The sequence below is a fragment of the Podarcis muralis genome, chromosome 17 (assembly GCF_964188315.1).
Source record: "Podarcis muralis chromosome 17, rPodMur119.hap1.1, whole genome shotgun sequence".
NCBI classification, from domain to species: domain Eukaryota; kingdom Metazoa; phylum Chordata; class Lepidosauria; order Squamata; family Lacertidae; genus Podarcis; species Podarcis muralis.
The window spans coordinates 32030864-32043990 of record NC_135671.1 but is presented as its reverse complement, the minus strand read 5'-3'; the positions used below and the strand labels follow the sequence as shown (position 1 = coordinate 32043990).

Genomic DNA, 13127 nt, shown 5'->3' with positions numbered 1-13127 from the left:
ATTTCATGGAAGCCAAACGACTTTGGCTTTGCATGTCCCTAGTGTAGTTCCAACCTTTGGCAGGCCTGTACGAGCAGCACAGTGAGCAGAAAACCGGAATAACCATGCAAGCGAGGATTGGCATCTGGTGACTCTAAACGTCTTAAACCCACACCCTTTTTTGTCCCTTGCTCAGATCCAAGGAAGAGATGGAACATGAGGCTCTGGTGGATGGGAATATGGCCACAGAAGCCAACATGGTGGTGCTGGACACCCTAGAAATCATTGTGCAGGTAGGATCTGATGGAGACTCCAGTCTTGCACCCACCCGCCAGAGCAAGGCTCTGGGATTAATTTGTTCTTCCAGGGTGAAGATTGCATCTCTTATCCATGCTCTGCAGCGGTACCTTCTGAATTGTAGGAGCTTCCCCGCCCCCTCACAGTTCACAAGCCACACCCACAAGGAAAATTCAGTTTCTTGATGAAAACTGCTGGAGACAACTTTTCTCATCCAGCTTCCATAAGCAGAATCTGATTTGGCGAGCTGGAGGACAAAGTTGTCTCCAGTTTTTCTATTATTGATAAAGTGTTTCCTTGGAGTGCATTGAGAGCCACATCTGTCTTCTTTGTCCTTGGCTGTTTTGATCCTCTCTGTTGCGGTTATGCTGAACTGGGCTCTCCTAGGTAGTCCGGGGGCTGGAATTCACTGGCCAGCATAGCTCTTGGTCCTTTGCCATCTTTAGCAGAGACAGCGGAACACCTAAGGCATGCAGATGATAAGCTTTGCTTGTTCGTTTTACATAGTCACATCTCTGCCTCGGCCACTCATGTGCCAGTGACTTCCATGGGCTTCTTGGTGCAAAATGAAGTCTGGCCTGGATAAAGCAATTGTGACAGCCTCACCACGTTACAAATGGGGCTACACATTCTTTGAGTACAATTTCCCACCCATTTTTTCTTTCTTTCTCTACCTCCCTCTCCTCCCCGGTTTCCTCTCCACAGACTGTGATCTTATCGGAAGCCAAGGAGAGTGTCCTCGGCGGGGTGCTGAGGGTGCTTCTGCACACAATGGGCTGCACTCCCAGTGCGGCTTTCTTGCAACACTGCTTTGCTACCCAGAGGGCGCTAGTCAGCAAGGTGAGTGCTGCTTGGTTGGGAAAACTGCAGATGTGAATGTTGCGGTTGAATTCCAGCTGATTTTGCAAAGCATCTTGCTCTGCTCCTAAGAAGGCAGTGCAGGGAAACTATTGACTTGTCTGCATCCAAGCTCACCAGCTCTGGTTGTAAGTGGAGCCTGGCTACTTCAGGAACAAAAAGGACTTATCTACCCCTCAGGTTGTTAGCTTCTGTCTGTCACTGCTCATGTTCTCCAACCTTTAACTCTGCTGAAGGGGCTTTTTCTCTCCAGGGTGCCCCCTTTTGCTGAGATTGTCCACAGCAGAGTCTGATTACTTAAGTGTGTGTGTGTGTGTGTGTGTGTGTGTGTGAGAGAGAGAGAGAGAGAGAGAGAGAGAGAGAGAGAACAAACAAACAAATACACACAAATATAAAACCAGAATATGAATACCAACCTCAATCCTACAGAGCATATACGCCATGTCTGGGAATCCTCCAACTTCACAATGCGTGTTTCCAGAATATCTTTCAAAACATGATGTCCAGATGTAAGACCTGTTTCACACCTCCTGTACTTGTTAACCAAGCCAATGTATTCTCCAAAAATTGCACCTGTGCGAGCAGGGGCCTGGATTCCCCACTGACTGGAGTTGATTTATGAGATAAATGGCCCCCGGTCATCTGAAAAGGCATCCCATTCTATTTCACCCCTAGTGAGCCAGCATTGCCAAAGGGTAATGTCAGCAGCCAGCAGTTGCCATATTCTATCAGCCCACTTTCCCAAAGCAAACTCTTCCTTGCTTTTCCAGAAATAAGCTGTTTCCATGCCAAGGTGGATTATTGAATAAGTGCTTTATTTCAGCCTTGAAAGATAGAGACCAAAGCCAGCCCATTATGATTTGAGTCTACTTAATTATGATACTGCAGATCTGGAACAACCTCTGTAAAAGGGCCTGACAGACACTTCCAAGGGTTGGGTGAAACCCTGATTCACAGAGGCTTTTAATATTAAATCTTACCGCTCTTGAGTGCATTAATACCTTGCTTTTAAGATTATCAACCTGTTGGGTTTTATGCATCTATTATCCATTGCCTTCCTTGCAGTCCATAGGAAGGCCAGTATTATCATTGTTAGATAGAATAACTCCAGTCTCTTGCTTGCAGTTTCCCGAAATGCTTTTCGAGGAGGACACAGAACTGTGTGCTGACCTGTGTCTGCGCCTTCTCCGCCATTGCAGTAGCAAGGTGGGCATCATCCGCACCCATGCAAGCACCTCGCTCTACCTTCTCATGCGACAGAACTTCGAGATTGGCAACGTAAGTGCTCACTGGAGTAAGGAGGTGCTAGAGCTGTCCTATGTCTCTTCTGCTGCAAGGGTGCTTCTTGGGAGCAGGCCTGGGCCATCACCAGAGTCCAAGCAGTTGTTGTTGTTGATGATGATGATGATTGAATGGTGATAATTGAATGATGATGATTGAATAATAATAATAATAATAATTACAGTGGTGCCTCGCAAGACGAAATTAATTCATTCCGCAAGTTTTTTCTTCTTGCGAGTTTTTCGTCTTGCGAAGCACGGTTTCCCATAGGAATGCATTGAAAATCTGTCAATGCGTTCCTATGGAGACCGTCCGGGGACAGAGGGGAAGCGCCGCACGCCTTCCCCTCTGTCCCCGGACCTGTTTTAAAGCAAGGGAAGGGGCAGTGAGGAGAATCGCTTCTCCCCGTTGCCGCCCCTTGGTTCAAAAGGGGTCCGGGGACAGAGGGGAAGGCACGCGCCTTCCCCTCTGTCCCCGGAGATTGCGGGGCTGGCAACGGGGAGAAGCGATCTTCTCCCTGCCGCCCCTTGCTTCAAAAGAGGTCCGGGGACAGCGGGGAAGATGCGCTGCGCTTCCCCGCTATCCCCGGAGCTTGCGGGGCAAGCTTCGTTTTGCGAAGCAAGCCCATAGGGAAATGTGTCTTGCGAAGCGGCTAAGAAAACGAAAAACTCCTTCGTCTAGTGAGTTTTTCGTCTTCTGAGGCGTTCGTCTTGTGGGGTACCACTGTATTTATTTATACCCCGCCCATGTGGCGGTTTCCCCAGCCACACTGGGCGGCTTCCAACAAAGTATTAAAATACAGTGATCTGATAAACATTAAAAGCTTCCCTAAACAGGGCTGCCTTCAGATGTTTTCTAAAAGTCTAGTAGTTGTTCTTCTCTTTGACATTTGGTGGGAGGGCGTTCCACAGAGCAGGTGCCACTACCAAGAAGGCCCTCTGCCTGGATTCCTGTAGCTTCTCTTCTCGCAGGGAGGGAACCGGCAGAAGGCCCTCGGCGCTGGACCTCAGTGTCTGGGCTGAACAATAGGGGGTGGAGACGCTCCTTCAGGTATACTGGACCGAGGCCGTTTAGGGCTTTAAAGGTCAGCACCAACACTTTGAATTGTGCTCGGAAATGTACTGGGAGCCAATGAATGAATTTATATACCGCCATATACCCTGAGGTCTCAGGGCAGTTCACAGAAAAGATCAACATAAAACCCACAATATACATATAATCAAAATAAAAACAACAACCCAATAACACCCCCCCCCCAAAAAAATAAAGAAAGCCACATTTTAAAAGGGCATAGGATGTCAATCAGATGAACCGATAGCCTGGTTAAAAAGGAACTTTTTGCCCAGCACCTAAAGGTGTATAATGAAGGTGGCAGGTGAACTTCATTGGGGAAAGCGTTCCACAGACGGGGAGCCACTTCAGAGAAGGCCCCGTTCTTGTTTTGCTACCCTCCGGACCTCTTGAGGAGAAGGCACATGAAGGAGGGCCTCAGAAGATGATCTCAGGGTCCGGGTAGGTTCAATCAGTTCATTGATCCCTGCAGCATTGCCACGTTGCACAAACTCTTTCCCTGCCTCTGTTCTCTTCCCCCACCTTTGTCAAAATTTAAATTGTTAAGCTTCTTGGGGCCAGGGGCCCATCTTGTGATTCGATTACTCTGTAAAATGCAGCGTACACTGATGTAAAGGTAAAGGGACCCCTGAGCATTAGGGTCCAGTCGTGACTGACTCTGGGGTTGCGGCGCTCATCTCGCTTTATTGGCTGAGGGAGCCAGCGTACAGCTTCTGGGTCATGTGGCCAGCATGACTATGCCGCTTCTGGCGAACCAGAGCAGCGCACGGAAACGCCGTTTACCTTCCCGTGAGAGCGGTACCTATTTATCTAATTGCACTTTGACGTGCTTTTGAACTGCTAGGTTGGCAGGAGCAGGGACTGAGCAACGGGAGCTCACCCCATTGCGGGGATTCAAACTGCCGACCTTCTGATCGGCAAGCCCTAGGCTCTGTGGTTTAACCCACAGCGCCACCCGCATCCCTTGTACACTGATGGCGTTATGTAAATAAAAATAATACATTTTTACCAGCCTGGATGCCCCTGCTGATATCCTTCAGTTGCTGCTATGGGAAATGGGAGAGGATCCCCTCTGAGACGCTTCCAGACACCTGCTTCTCTCAGAGCCTTATGTGCATGACCATCCCTGGCAGCTTCTTCAAAGTGTTTGCCATGAGTTGCCAAAAGCAACAGTTTTGAGTTGTTATCTAACTTGTATTCCTGGGGTGGGGGTCTTAGAGAAAGGCATGTGTATAGGAAAGAGGAGTGGAAATAAAACAAGGAGCAGCAATGCTGAAAAGAAGCACGCTCTCCTAAATAGTGTAAACCTTCTCTTTAATTTTAACTTTCTCTTTAGTTTTAACAGTTGGCCAAGCAATTACTATTCGCATTTTAAAGGAAATAATACCAGTGGGAAACTTAAATTTTAAAGTGTTCTGAACTAGCCGTTTTTCTAGGTGATTTTTAATTTAAATCCGTCCACTCTAGAACTGTGTTCTGCAGAATCCATTCCAAGCATCGCCTCTGCTTTTATTTGGCTCAGGATTTGAATAATCTTTCTGGCTTGCCCTGCCTTGCTGACTCCTGCCGCGTCTCTCTTGCACAGAACTTTGCCCGAGTGAAGATGCAAGTCACCATGTCACTCTCCTCGCTTGTGGGGACGTCACAGAACTTCAATGAGGAGCACTTGCGGCGCTCATTGAAGACCATCCTGACCTATGCCGAGGAAGACCCGGAGCTGCGAGAAACCACATTTGCTGAGCAGGTACATTGGATGGCAGACCCATAAACATCAGACTAGGGGCCTTTGGAAGTGCCAGAAGTTGGGTTGTGGCTTGAGCTGATACCTTCTGACCCTGGCAGTCTCTTCTACAGCTTCTGCAGTTAATTGTGAACAATTTAATCTTCATTGGGATTTGTAGGCATTTTTCCCAATTTCTCAAGAATACATGTGTGATAGATACAGTGCTTTTTTTCTTTAAAAAATGTTTAGGGGTACTCTCGTTTTGACTCAAGAAAATCACCATTCTGTAGTTCAAATGGGGGAAAATAAATAAATGGACAAAAGTACAAAGATTCACAAAATGTTTAGGGGTGTGCGTACCCCTGTGTACCCCCAGAAAAAAGCACTGGATAGATATATTGGTTTTATTAAAAAATATTACGATGCTTTATTTACCAGATAACAACGTATGTTCAAACTAAAGCAAACATTTTGCTATTATTTTTAAATAAAAATATTTATTTAAAAAACTGAAATGTGATACTGTACTAAAAGACTGTTTACTAAATTTGAAACATTAATTTTCCAAGGAAATAGAAATGTTTCCCAAAATACAAAACAATATACATATTGTATAGTCATATTGTAGAATCCTATGGAAATATAAAGTGTAAGCCTAAATGAGAAAAAAATGATCACCTCCTATATCAGAAACTTTTGATCTTTCTTCTTGAACCAGAATTACAGTATTCAATAGAAGCAATGGTGGATCTTGGGGTCTCAAATTTCAGCAGCACCCTCTGTAACACCAGAATTCAGCACCCCTCTGTCTCTCGTGTTCCATTGTAAACCATAGTTGTGTCCCTGGCGGCACCAAACTGGTCACGCTCCCCTAAATCTGCCTCTGGTAGGAACCTGAAAGAAAATTGCTTAAAATGGTTATATACCCTGGGCAATGGTTAGAGCAGACATAGGCAAACTCAGCCCTCCAGATGTTTTGGGACTACAATTCCCACCATCCCTAGCTAACAGGACTGGTAGTCAGGGATGATGGGAATTGTAGTCCCAAAACATCTGGAGGGCCGAGTTTTTCCTATGCCTGGGTTAGACTATCTAAATTTGGAAATGGCTACTTCTGTCTTAGATACAGCTAAGCCAGTGTCTACCAAATGTGATGAAAATGCAAGAGATTAATTATAGACCTAGTTTTGCTGTTCTTTCTCCTCCTGAAAAGTGGGCAGATTGGGGGGTGGGTACCAGGTTCAAGGTAAACACAGCCCATAAGTGAACAGGGCTATGCCCATCTCAATCCTGTCGGCAAGTATTGCGTCAGGGATGTCCTCTTTCGCAAGTGCCTTTACCTGAGTGCTTGCGGCATCCCCACTCTTGATGGAGGCAATTGTGTGTTCTTGTTCCTGCTCTCCATGCTTGTGACTTAGAAGGTGCTTCCTCTTTTCCCTGGCCAGGTTCAAGACCTCGTCTTCAACCTCCACATGATCTTGACAGACACAGTAAAGATGAAGGAACATCAGGAGGACCCGGAGATGTTGATAGACCTGATGTACAGGTGAGACAGTAGCCAGCGCTCTGGGTACGGAAGCGGCAGGAAGGCCCAGAGGCAAGCAAGGCTTGCTTTCTTAGCCTCAGTTTCCCAAAGGGAGGGTGTCTAAATGCAGGAGCCAACGTGACTGCGTTGGCACCTGAGACAAAGAAGGTTCATATCTCAGATCATCCACAGACTCATTGGCTGTTGGCAAGCCTGTTGCAGCATGAGATCTCTCCCTGCTTTTACACCTGCCTCATCTGTTGCATATGGTGAGAGCTCCTCTTTTTGCTCCCACTCAGCATGTAATGGAAGTGGGTGACCTAGCCTTACAGCCAAGGAGATAGCTATGCTGTCCGGGATATAACCTTCTTCATATAAGGGGGCCAAGCACTCTGGGGCTGGAAAAGGGTGGTCTGGGGAGTGCACACCTTCCAGAGAATATTAAAGGAAAAAGTCACACTAGGTGGTAACATTGCTGGGGGGTTGGGGAGAGCCTTGCAGGCGTTCATCTCTTGGTGGATGTGTGTAAGCTTGTAGGCTTAATCAACCCAGGCAGAAAGCATTGACACAAATGGGACGACATCATGGAGGTGGGGAATGTCTGTTGCTCCTTGTGTTGATGTAAATGTATTGAGATGCATATGTATATGTCCGTGACACAAACACAGCCACTGTTCGTGCATCACTCACTCATGTCCAACAACAACAACAACAACAATTGTTTATTTATACCCCGCCCATCTGGCTGGGTTTCCCCAGCCACTCTGGGCAGCTCCCAACAGAGTATTAAAAACACGATAAAACATCAAACATTAAAAACTTCCCTAAACTGGGCTGCCTTCAGATGTCTTCTAAAAGTCAGATAGTTGTTTATTTCCTTGATATCTGATGGGAGGGCGTTCCACAGGGCAGGCATCACTACCAAGAAGGCTCTCTGCCTGGTTCCCTATAACCTCACTTCTCGCAGGGAGGGAACTGCCAGAAGGCCCTCAGAGCTGGACCTCAGTGTCTGGGCTGAACGATGGGGGTGGAGACGCTCCTTCAGGTATACTGGGCCGAGGCCATTTAGGGCTTTGAAGGTCAGCACCAACACTTTGAATTGTGCTCGGAAACATACTAGAAGCCAATGTAGGTCTTTCAAGACAGGTGTTACACGGTTCTGGCAGCCACTCCCAGTCACCAGTCTTTCAGCCGCATTCTGGATCAGTTGTAGTTTCTGGGTCACCTTCAAAGGTAGCCCCACGTAGAGCACATTGCAGTAGTCTAAGCAGGAGATAACCAGAGCATGGACCACTCTGGCGAGACAGTCTGTGGGTAGGTAGGGTCTTAGCCAGCATACCAGATGGAGCTTGTAGACAGCTGCCATGGACACAGAATTGACCTGCACCTCCACTGAACTCCATTCACCTAAAGCAAGTTACTTTAAAGTGAGTCAGTAGCAAAGGCGGCCATGGAACTCAGCACTTCTGTCCCTGAACATTCATTACCTGCCTCTCAGGATAGCCAAGGGGTACCAGACATCACCGGATCTGAGGCTGACCTGGCTGCAGAACATGGCAGCGAAGCACTCTGAGCGTGGGAACCATGCAGAGGCCGCTCAGTGTCTGGTGCACTCCGCTGCCCTGGTAGCTGAGTACCTGAGTATGCTGGAGGACTGCCGCTACCTACCTGTGGGCTGTGTCACTTTCCAGGTAAGAAGAAGGCCAAGGCATCATTTCAAAAAAAGAAGGGTTGATCTGCTACATCAAGGCATTGACCAGCTCTTCTCTGTTCTTTCTTAGCTTCAGTACTTACCTGTAGCCCCAGTCCTACTTTCCTGCAGGAGAGATGAATGAACAGAGGGTCTACCTCCCATTTCTCCTTCCCCCTAAACCAAAACTTGGGGTGATGCCCAGATGTTCCCTGCCCCTAGCAAGGCCTCTGCTTCCCTAAGGCCCTGGAGACCTAGAGTTCTTGCCTTGTTCAACTGACAGGCAGTTTGGGAGGGAAGAGTGAGAAGACTTGTGCCCCCCCCCCAACAATAACATCTGTCCTTTTCCAAGAACATCTCTTCCAACGTGCTGGAAGAATCTGCTGTCTCGGATGATGTCCTGTCCCCTGATGAAGAGGGCATCTGCTCTGGAAAGTACTTCACTGAGCAAGGGCTGGTTGGGTTGCTCGAGCAAGCGGCTTCCTCCTTTACTATGGTGAGAACTTGAACTTTTTACTTTCAGTGTACTAGAGCATTCCCTGTGCTCAAGAGTGGCAGCTGCCTTCTCCTGCTGCAGTAGGCGGCTGAATCCCAGGTGTCTAGACTCCTGGAGATTGGGCACCAGCGCCATAGAACACAGCTTTTTGTGCACAAATTTCTGCTTCCTTTTAAAACTGAAAATGGCTTAGAAACCTGAATGGTGTGGATTGTGGGTGGGTGGGTGAGTGGGACTTGAATGGTCACGGAGAGGCTGTGTTTTCTGCCCTTCCCATAGCAGCCAGTTCTTGTAAATTCTTTCCCACCTGTTTTCTTCTATCTCTGCTTTTGTCTGTTTTTCTGTAAGCTTCAGCCGTCTTTTCTCCCCACGTTGGCTGCATTCCTTCACTTTGATTGTTTCCAGATGCTCAGTTTGCAGAGCATTGAATGCACCACTGCTTATCTGGGGTGCCTTTCCTCAGGGAAGGAGCTCTCTGATTTCAGGGGTGTTGCTTTTTCCACTTCTCGGTAATGCATTTAGGCAAGCGGCCAATTGTGTTTCCCTGCAGGTATCTCAATCCCTTTGTTTTCAGTGAAAATTAAAGTATGTGGAGGACCGCAGACCTCTCTCCCCCTCCCACACTGCCTTTAAAACAACACACACACAAAAGCCACCTCCTGACGCATGAAGCTGCAGTAGGTGGTGATTGTAAATAAACACTTGTGTGAAGTAGTGTAAATTCATACAGTTGGTTTCCAGAAGCAGAAGTAGGAACCTGGTTGTAACCCACAAGTAACAATTAGCTGCTTCCCCCTGCCCCATTGGACCAAAACGGCTCAGGACCGCAATACCTCAAGGACCGCCTCTTTCCATATCAACCTACCCAGACCCTGAGATCATCCTCTGAGGCCCTCCTTCATGTGCCTCCTCCTCAAGAGGTCCGGAGGGTGGCAACACGAGAAAGGGGCCTTCTCTGCAGTGGCTCCCCATCTGTGGAATGCTCTCCCCAGGGAAGTTCGCCTGGCTCCTTCATTATACACCTTTAGGTGCTGGACAAAAACGTTTCTTTTTAACCAGACCTTTGGTTGATCTGATTGACATTCTATGCCTTTTAAAAATGTGGGGGTTGGGGGGGGGCTATTGGGTTGTCTTCATTTTTATTATTTATTTTGTGGTTTTATATCTTTTTAAAAAACATCTTTATTGAAAGTTCAAAAAGTACATAATTATATGTGTACTAAACATGGTGAGACATAAATAGAAGAGAGAGAAAGAAAAAGAGAAACAGAACCCATGTAGAAGGTAAAGTAAAGGAGGGAGGGGGGGGCAAAACTGTATATTTTACAAGGTTGTTATTGTACTTCACCAGATCTTAACCTATTACAGTATTTGTAAGAATGAATTCCAAATATCATGGAATTTGTCCATGGCAATACTACATTTATATGCAAGTTGTTCATATGTTGCGAGTTTGTATAAGTCTTCAATCCAATCGTAGAAGGGAGTTTTATATCTTGATTTTGTTCTGTGAACCGCCCTGAGGCCTCCGGGTATAGGGCAGTATATAAATTAATAATAATAATAATAGCAGTCTTAGTAAAGCTTCATCCCTTAGGAGAGACTTAACTGTCTTCCAATGAAAATTAAAACCTTTTGCAGGCAAGCTCTGCTCGCATATTTCCACACAGGCCTCCACCTTGACTGGGGGCTCTGTGAGGTTCTAGCCGTGTGTGGCCCAGCTGCCTTACCCCCTGCAGCCCCATGTTAGGTCTTCCCTGCGGACCGAAGTGACTTTCTGAATTCCTTCTCGCTCTCTCCAGGGTGGGCTTTATGAGGCTGTCAACGAGGTCTACAAGATCCTCATCCCCATCCATGAAGCCAACCGCGACTTCAAGAAGTTGGCAGTGCTGCATGGCAAGCTTCAGGATGCCTTCAGCAAGATAACCAGCCAAGTGAGTACAGCTTCTTGGACAACCTTTTTCAAGCCAATGGCCAAATTCTCCCCCCCCCCCCGGGGCCACATTCTCTTCTAGGGGCCGCAGGCAAGAGCTGGGTGCAGTCGGAGGCAGTAAACGTAGATCTTACCTTTGTACAGTGGGCTAGTTTCTATACATAACGCACCTACCTGTCTCTGCCATCCAGACAATCAAGAGGCATTATAAGGATTCAATGACATATTTCAGCCAGGCAAAAGCACTTGGGGTGTGAAGCAAAAGCCAGTGAGGGGTGTGGCCTGGGGAGAGGGGGTGTGGCCTAGGAAGAGTTCTGAGGGCCCGATATCAATACCTGGAGGGTCACATTCAGCCCTGGGGCCTGAGATTCCCCACTCCTGGTCTCTAGACCTTTTTGGCAATGCCTTGTTAGGGCGATGGCGGAAGAGAGCCAGCATAAGCTCTCCTTCCTCCATGGTTGCTTATGTCCCTCTCACGTTTCATTTCGTTACGCATGTCAAAATAAGTAAACGTGACGTGAATCTGGCGGATTGGAGACTGAAATCTGAACGGTCTGAATGTCAGAGCCCCAAAACCGTTATGCTGGGGAAACTTTGGGTCTGTGGGCTGTGGCATGGGAGTTCCGAGCTTTGGCATACTGTAAATCAAGATGCTGTGGGCAGTGTTCATAGTGGAGGTGCTATTTATGCACTCAGTTGAATGAGACAGAGAGTTGCAATGGGAGTCTATAAAGTCCGCTAGGGCCTTGTGACAGTAGGAGGAAAGCATCAGCACCCCACTTGCTGAACTAGAACCCATAGCCTATCCCCCCCCCAAAAAAAACCCCTCTGTTGAATCATAGAGAGGGGAATGTGCCAGTATGGGTTCGGTATAGAGCAGCCAGGTGTCCAAAATTATAGGATTTGCTCCATACAGGATTAGAGCCTAGTGAGGATGCTGCCAAGCCAGAATTTATGGCTCGCTGTTCTTGTAATTCCTGTTCTTGTGAGGCATCCCAACCACTGCCAATTTCTTGAAGAAGCAAGCAGGAGATGGCACCATAATCCTAGCTCATTTCAAAGTGTATTTTACCATCATCTGCAAGACCCAGCCGCAAAGACTAGTACACTGCCAACCTGAGACCTTGAACACAACTTTGACCTTGGCCCAGGAGGGCAGGGAGGGATGTTTTGGTTTAAAATGCCACCTGCAATCAATATAGATCCATCAGCTCCCAATAGCTCTTCTCACCTTTTTGCAGGGTCGACACTGTCGGCATTTGACAGAATGCCCAAGTGAACCCTGTAAGAATCTGGAGCTCCCTGTTTAGCTCTAATTGTTATGTTCAGATCGGCCTGTGACCATTCAGGGTTATGCCTGGGCCTAGCCTGTGATCGGCTTGTGACAAGACGGGTGCTGAGTTTTAAAAACAAATAAATAACCACCTTCTTCTTCCTGTTTTCTCTGTTCCCTTCCTGTCCTCTCCGTCCTGTCAATCAGGCCTCTGGCTGGGAGGTAGGCTGCATCATGTCTTACATTTTCTGTGTCAGTGTTTGTGTGAGTGTGCATGTTGCTTCCGTAATCTCCACCCTCCTCTGTGCACTTACGGCCAAACTCCTCCTCTAGCTGGCATTGTTGGTGCAGTTACTGCAACTTTTAAACTCTGTGTGTGTGTGTCTGTCTGTCTGTGTGTTTGTCAGGGGGTGGTGGTTATTGTTTCTGTTTGTTGCTATGGTACGTATTTTTGTGTTTCTATATTGTAAGCTGCCCTGTGATCTTTGGATGAAAGGGAATATGGAAATTTAATCAATGATAATGACACCAGAGTGGGAGCCCCTGAACTTTTCTTGTGCAGGCTGAGCAAAGCAAATGTTTGTGCATACCTCAAAATGGCAGCAATCCTCAGGGAAAATAGACAGAAACAGTGCGGTTTCATGGTCCCACCCAGGATCATAGTTCCAAATCTATGCCATTATCCTGCACGCTACAGTACTCTTACAAATAATGTTTGCTGTAAATGTTAGAGGCTGGCTACTCTACCAAAAGGCCTGCTGGACCTGTGGAGGCTGTATCTTGTAGCAGCAAAACAGTCTTACTTTTTCACTTTATGAGACATATCTGTTTTGCTATAAGGAAGATTGCAGATGAGGGCCTAGCGTCTGGGAAAGGAGCACCACTGTGTTGCAGAATCCTACTGGAATGCCCAAGAGAATGGACTTGACCCTGTCTGCAGAGACCCCAAAGGCCCTCTCTGTCTTTTCTGGGCCCTCTCCAGTTAATACGTTTCGTGTAGG

General features: G+C 47.3%; 1 protein-coding gene across 7 annotated transcripts in view; it reads left to right on the top strand.

The window, feature by feature from the left end:
* DOCK6 (dedicator of cytokinesis 6) overlaps nucleotides 1-13127 on the top strand; it is a 95337-nt gene that overhangs the window by 66874 nt on the left and 15336 nt on the right. For 4 of the 7 annotated variants that reach the window (XM_077921474.1, XM_077921470.1, XM_077921472.1 and 1 more), the window contains 9 exons: nucleotides 176-272; nucleotides 982-1116; nucleotides 2260-2412; nucleotides 5072-5230; nucleotides 6655-6755; nucleotides 8233-8425; nucleotides 8777-8920; nucleotides 10723-10854; nucleotides 12334-12348. In XM_077921474.1, the coding sequence (XP_077777600.1) occupies nucleotides 176-272; nucleotides 982-1116; nucleotides 2260-2412; nucleotides 5072-5230; nucleotides 6655-6755; nucleotides 8233-8425; nucleotides 8777-8920; nucleotides 10723-10854; nucleotides 12334-12348 (1129 nt within the window). Of the gene's footprint in view, nucleotides 1-175; nucleotides 273-981; nucleotides 1117-2259; nucleotides 2413-5071; nucleotides 5231-6654; nucleotides 6756-8232; nucleotides 8426-8776; nucleotides 8921-10722; nucleotides 10855-12333; nucleotides 12349-13127 lie in introns of those variants that run through there. The other 3 variants (XM_077921471.1, XM_077921473.1, XR_013391156.1) reach the window with 2 other exon arrangements.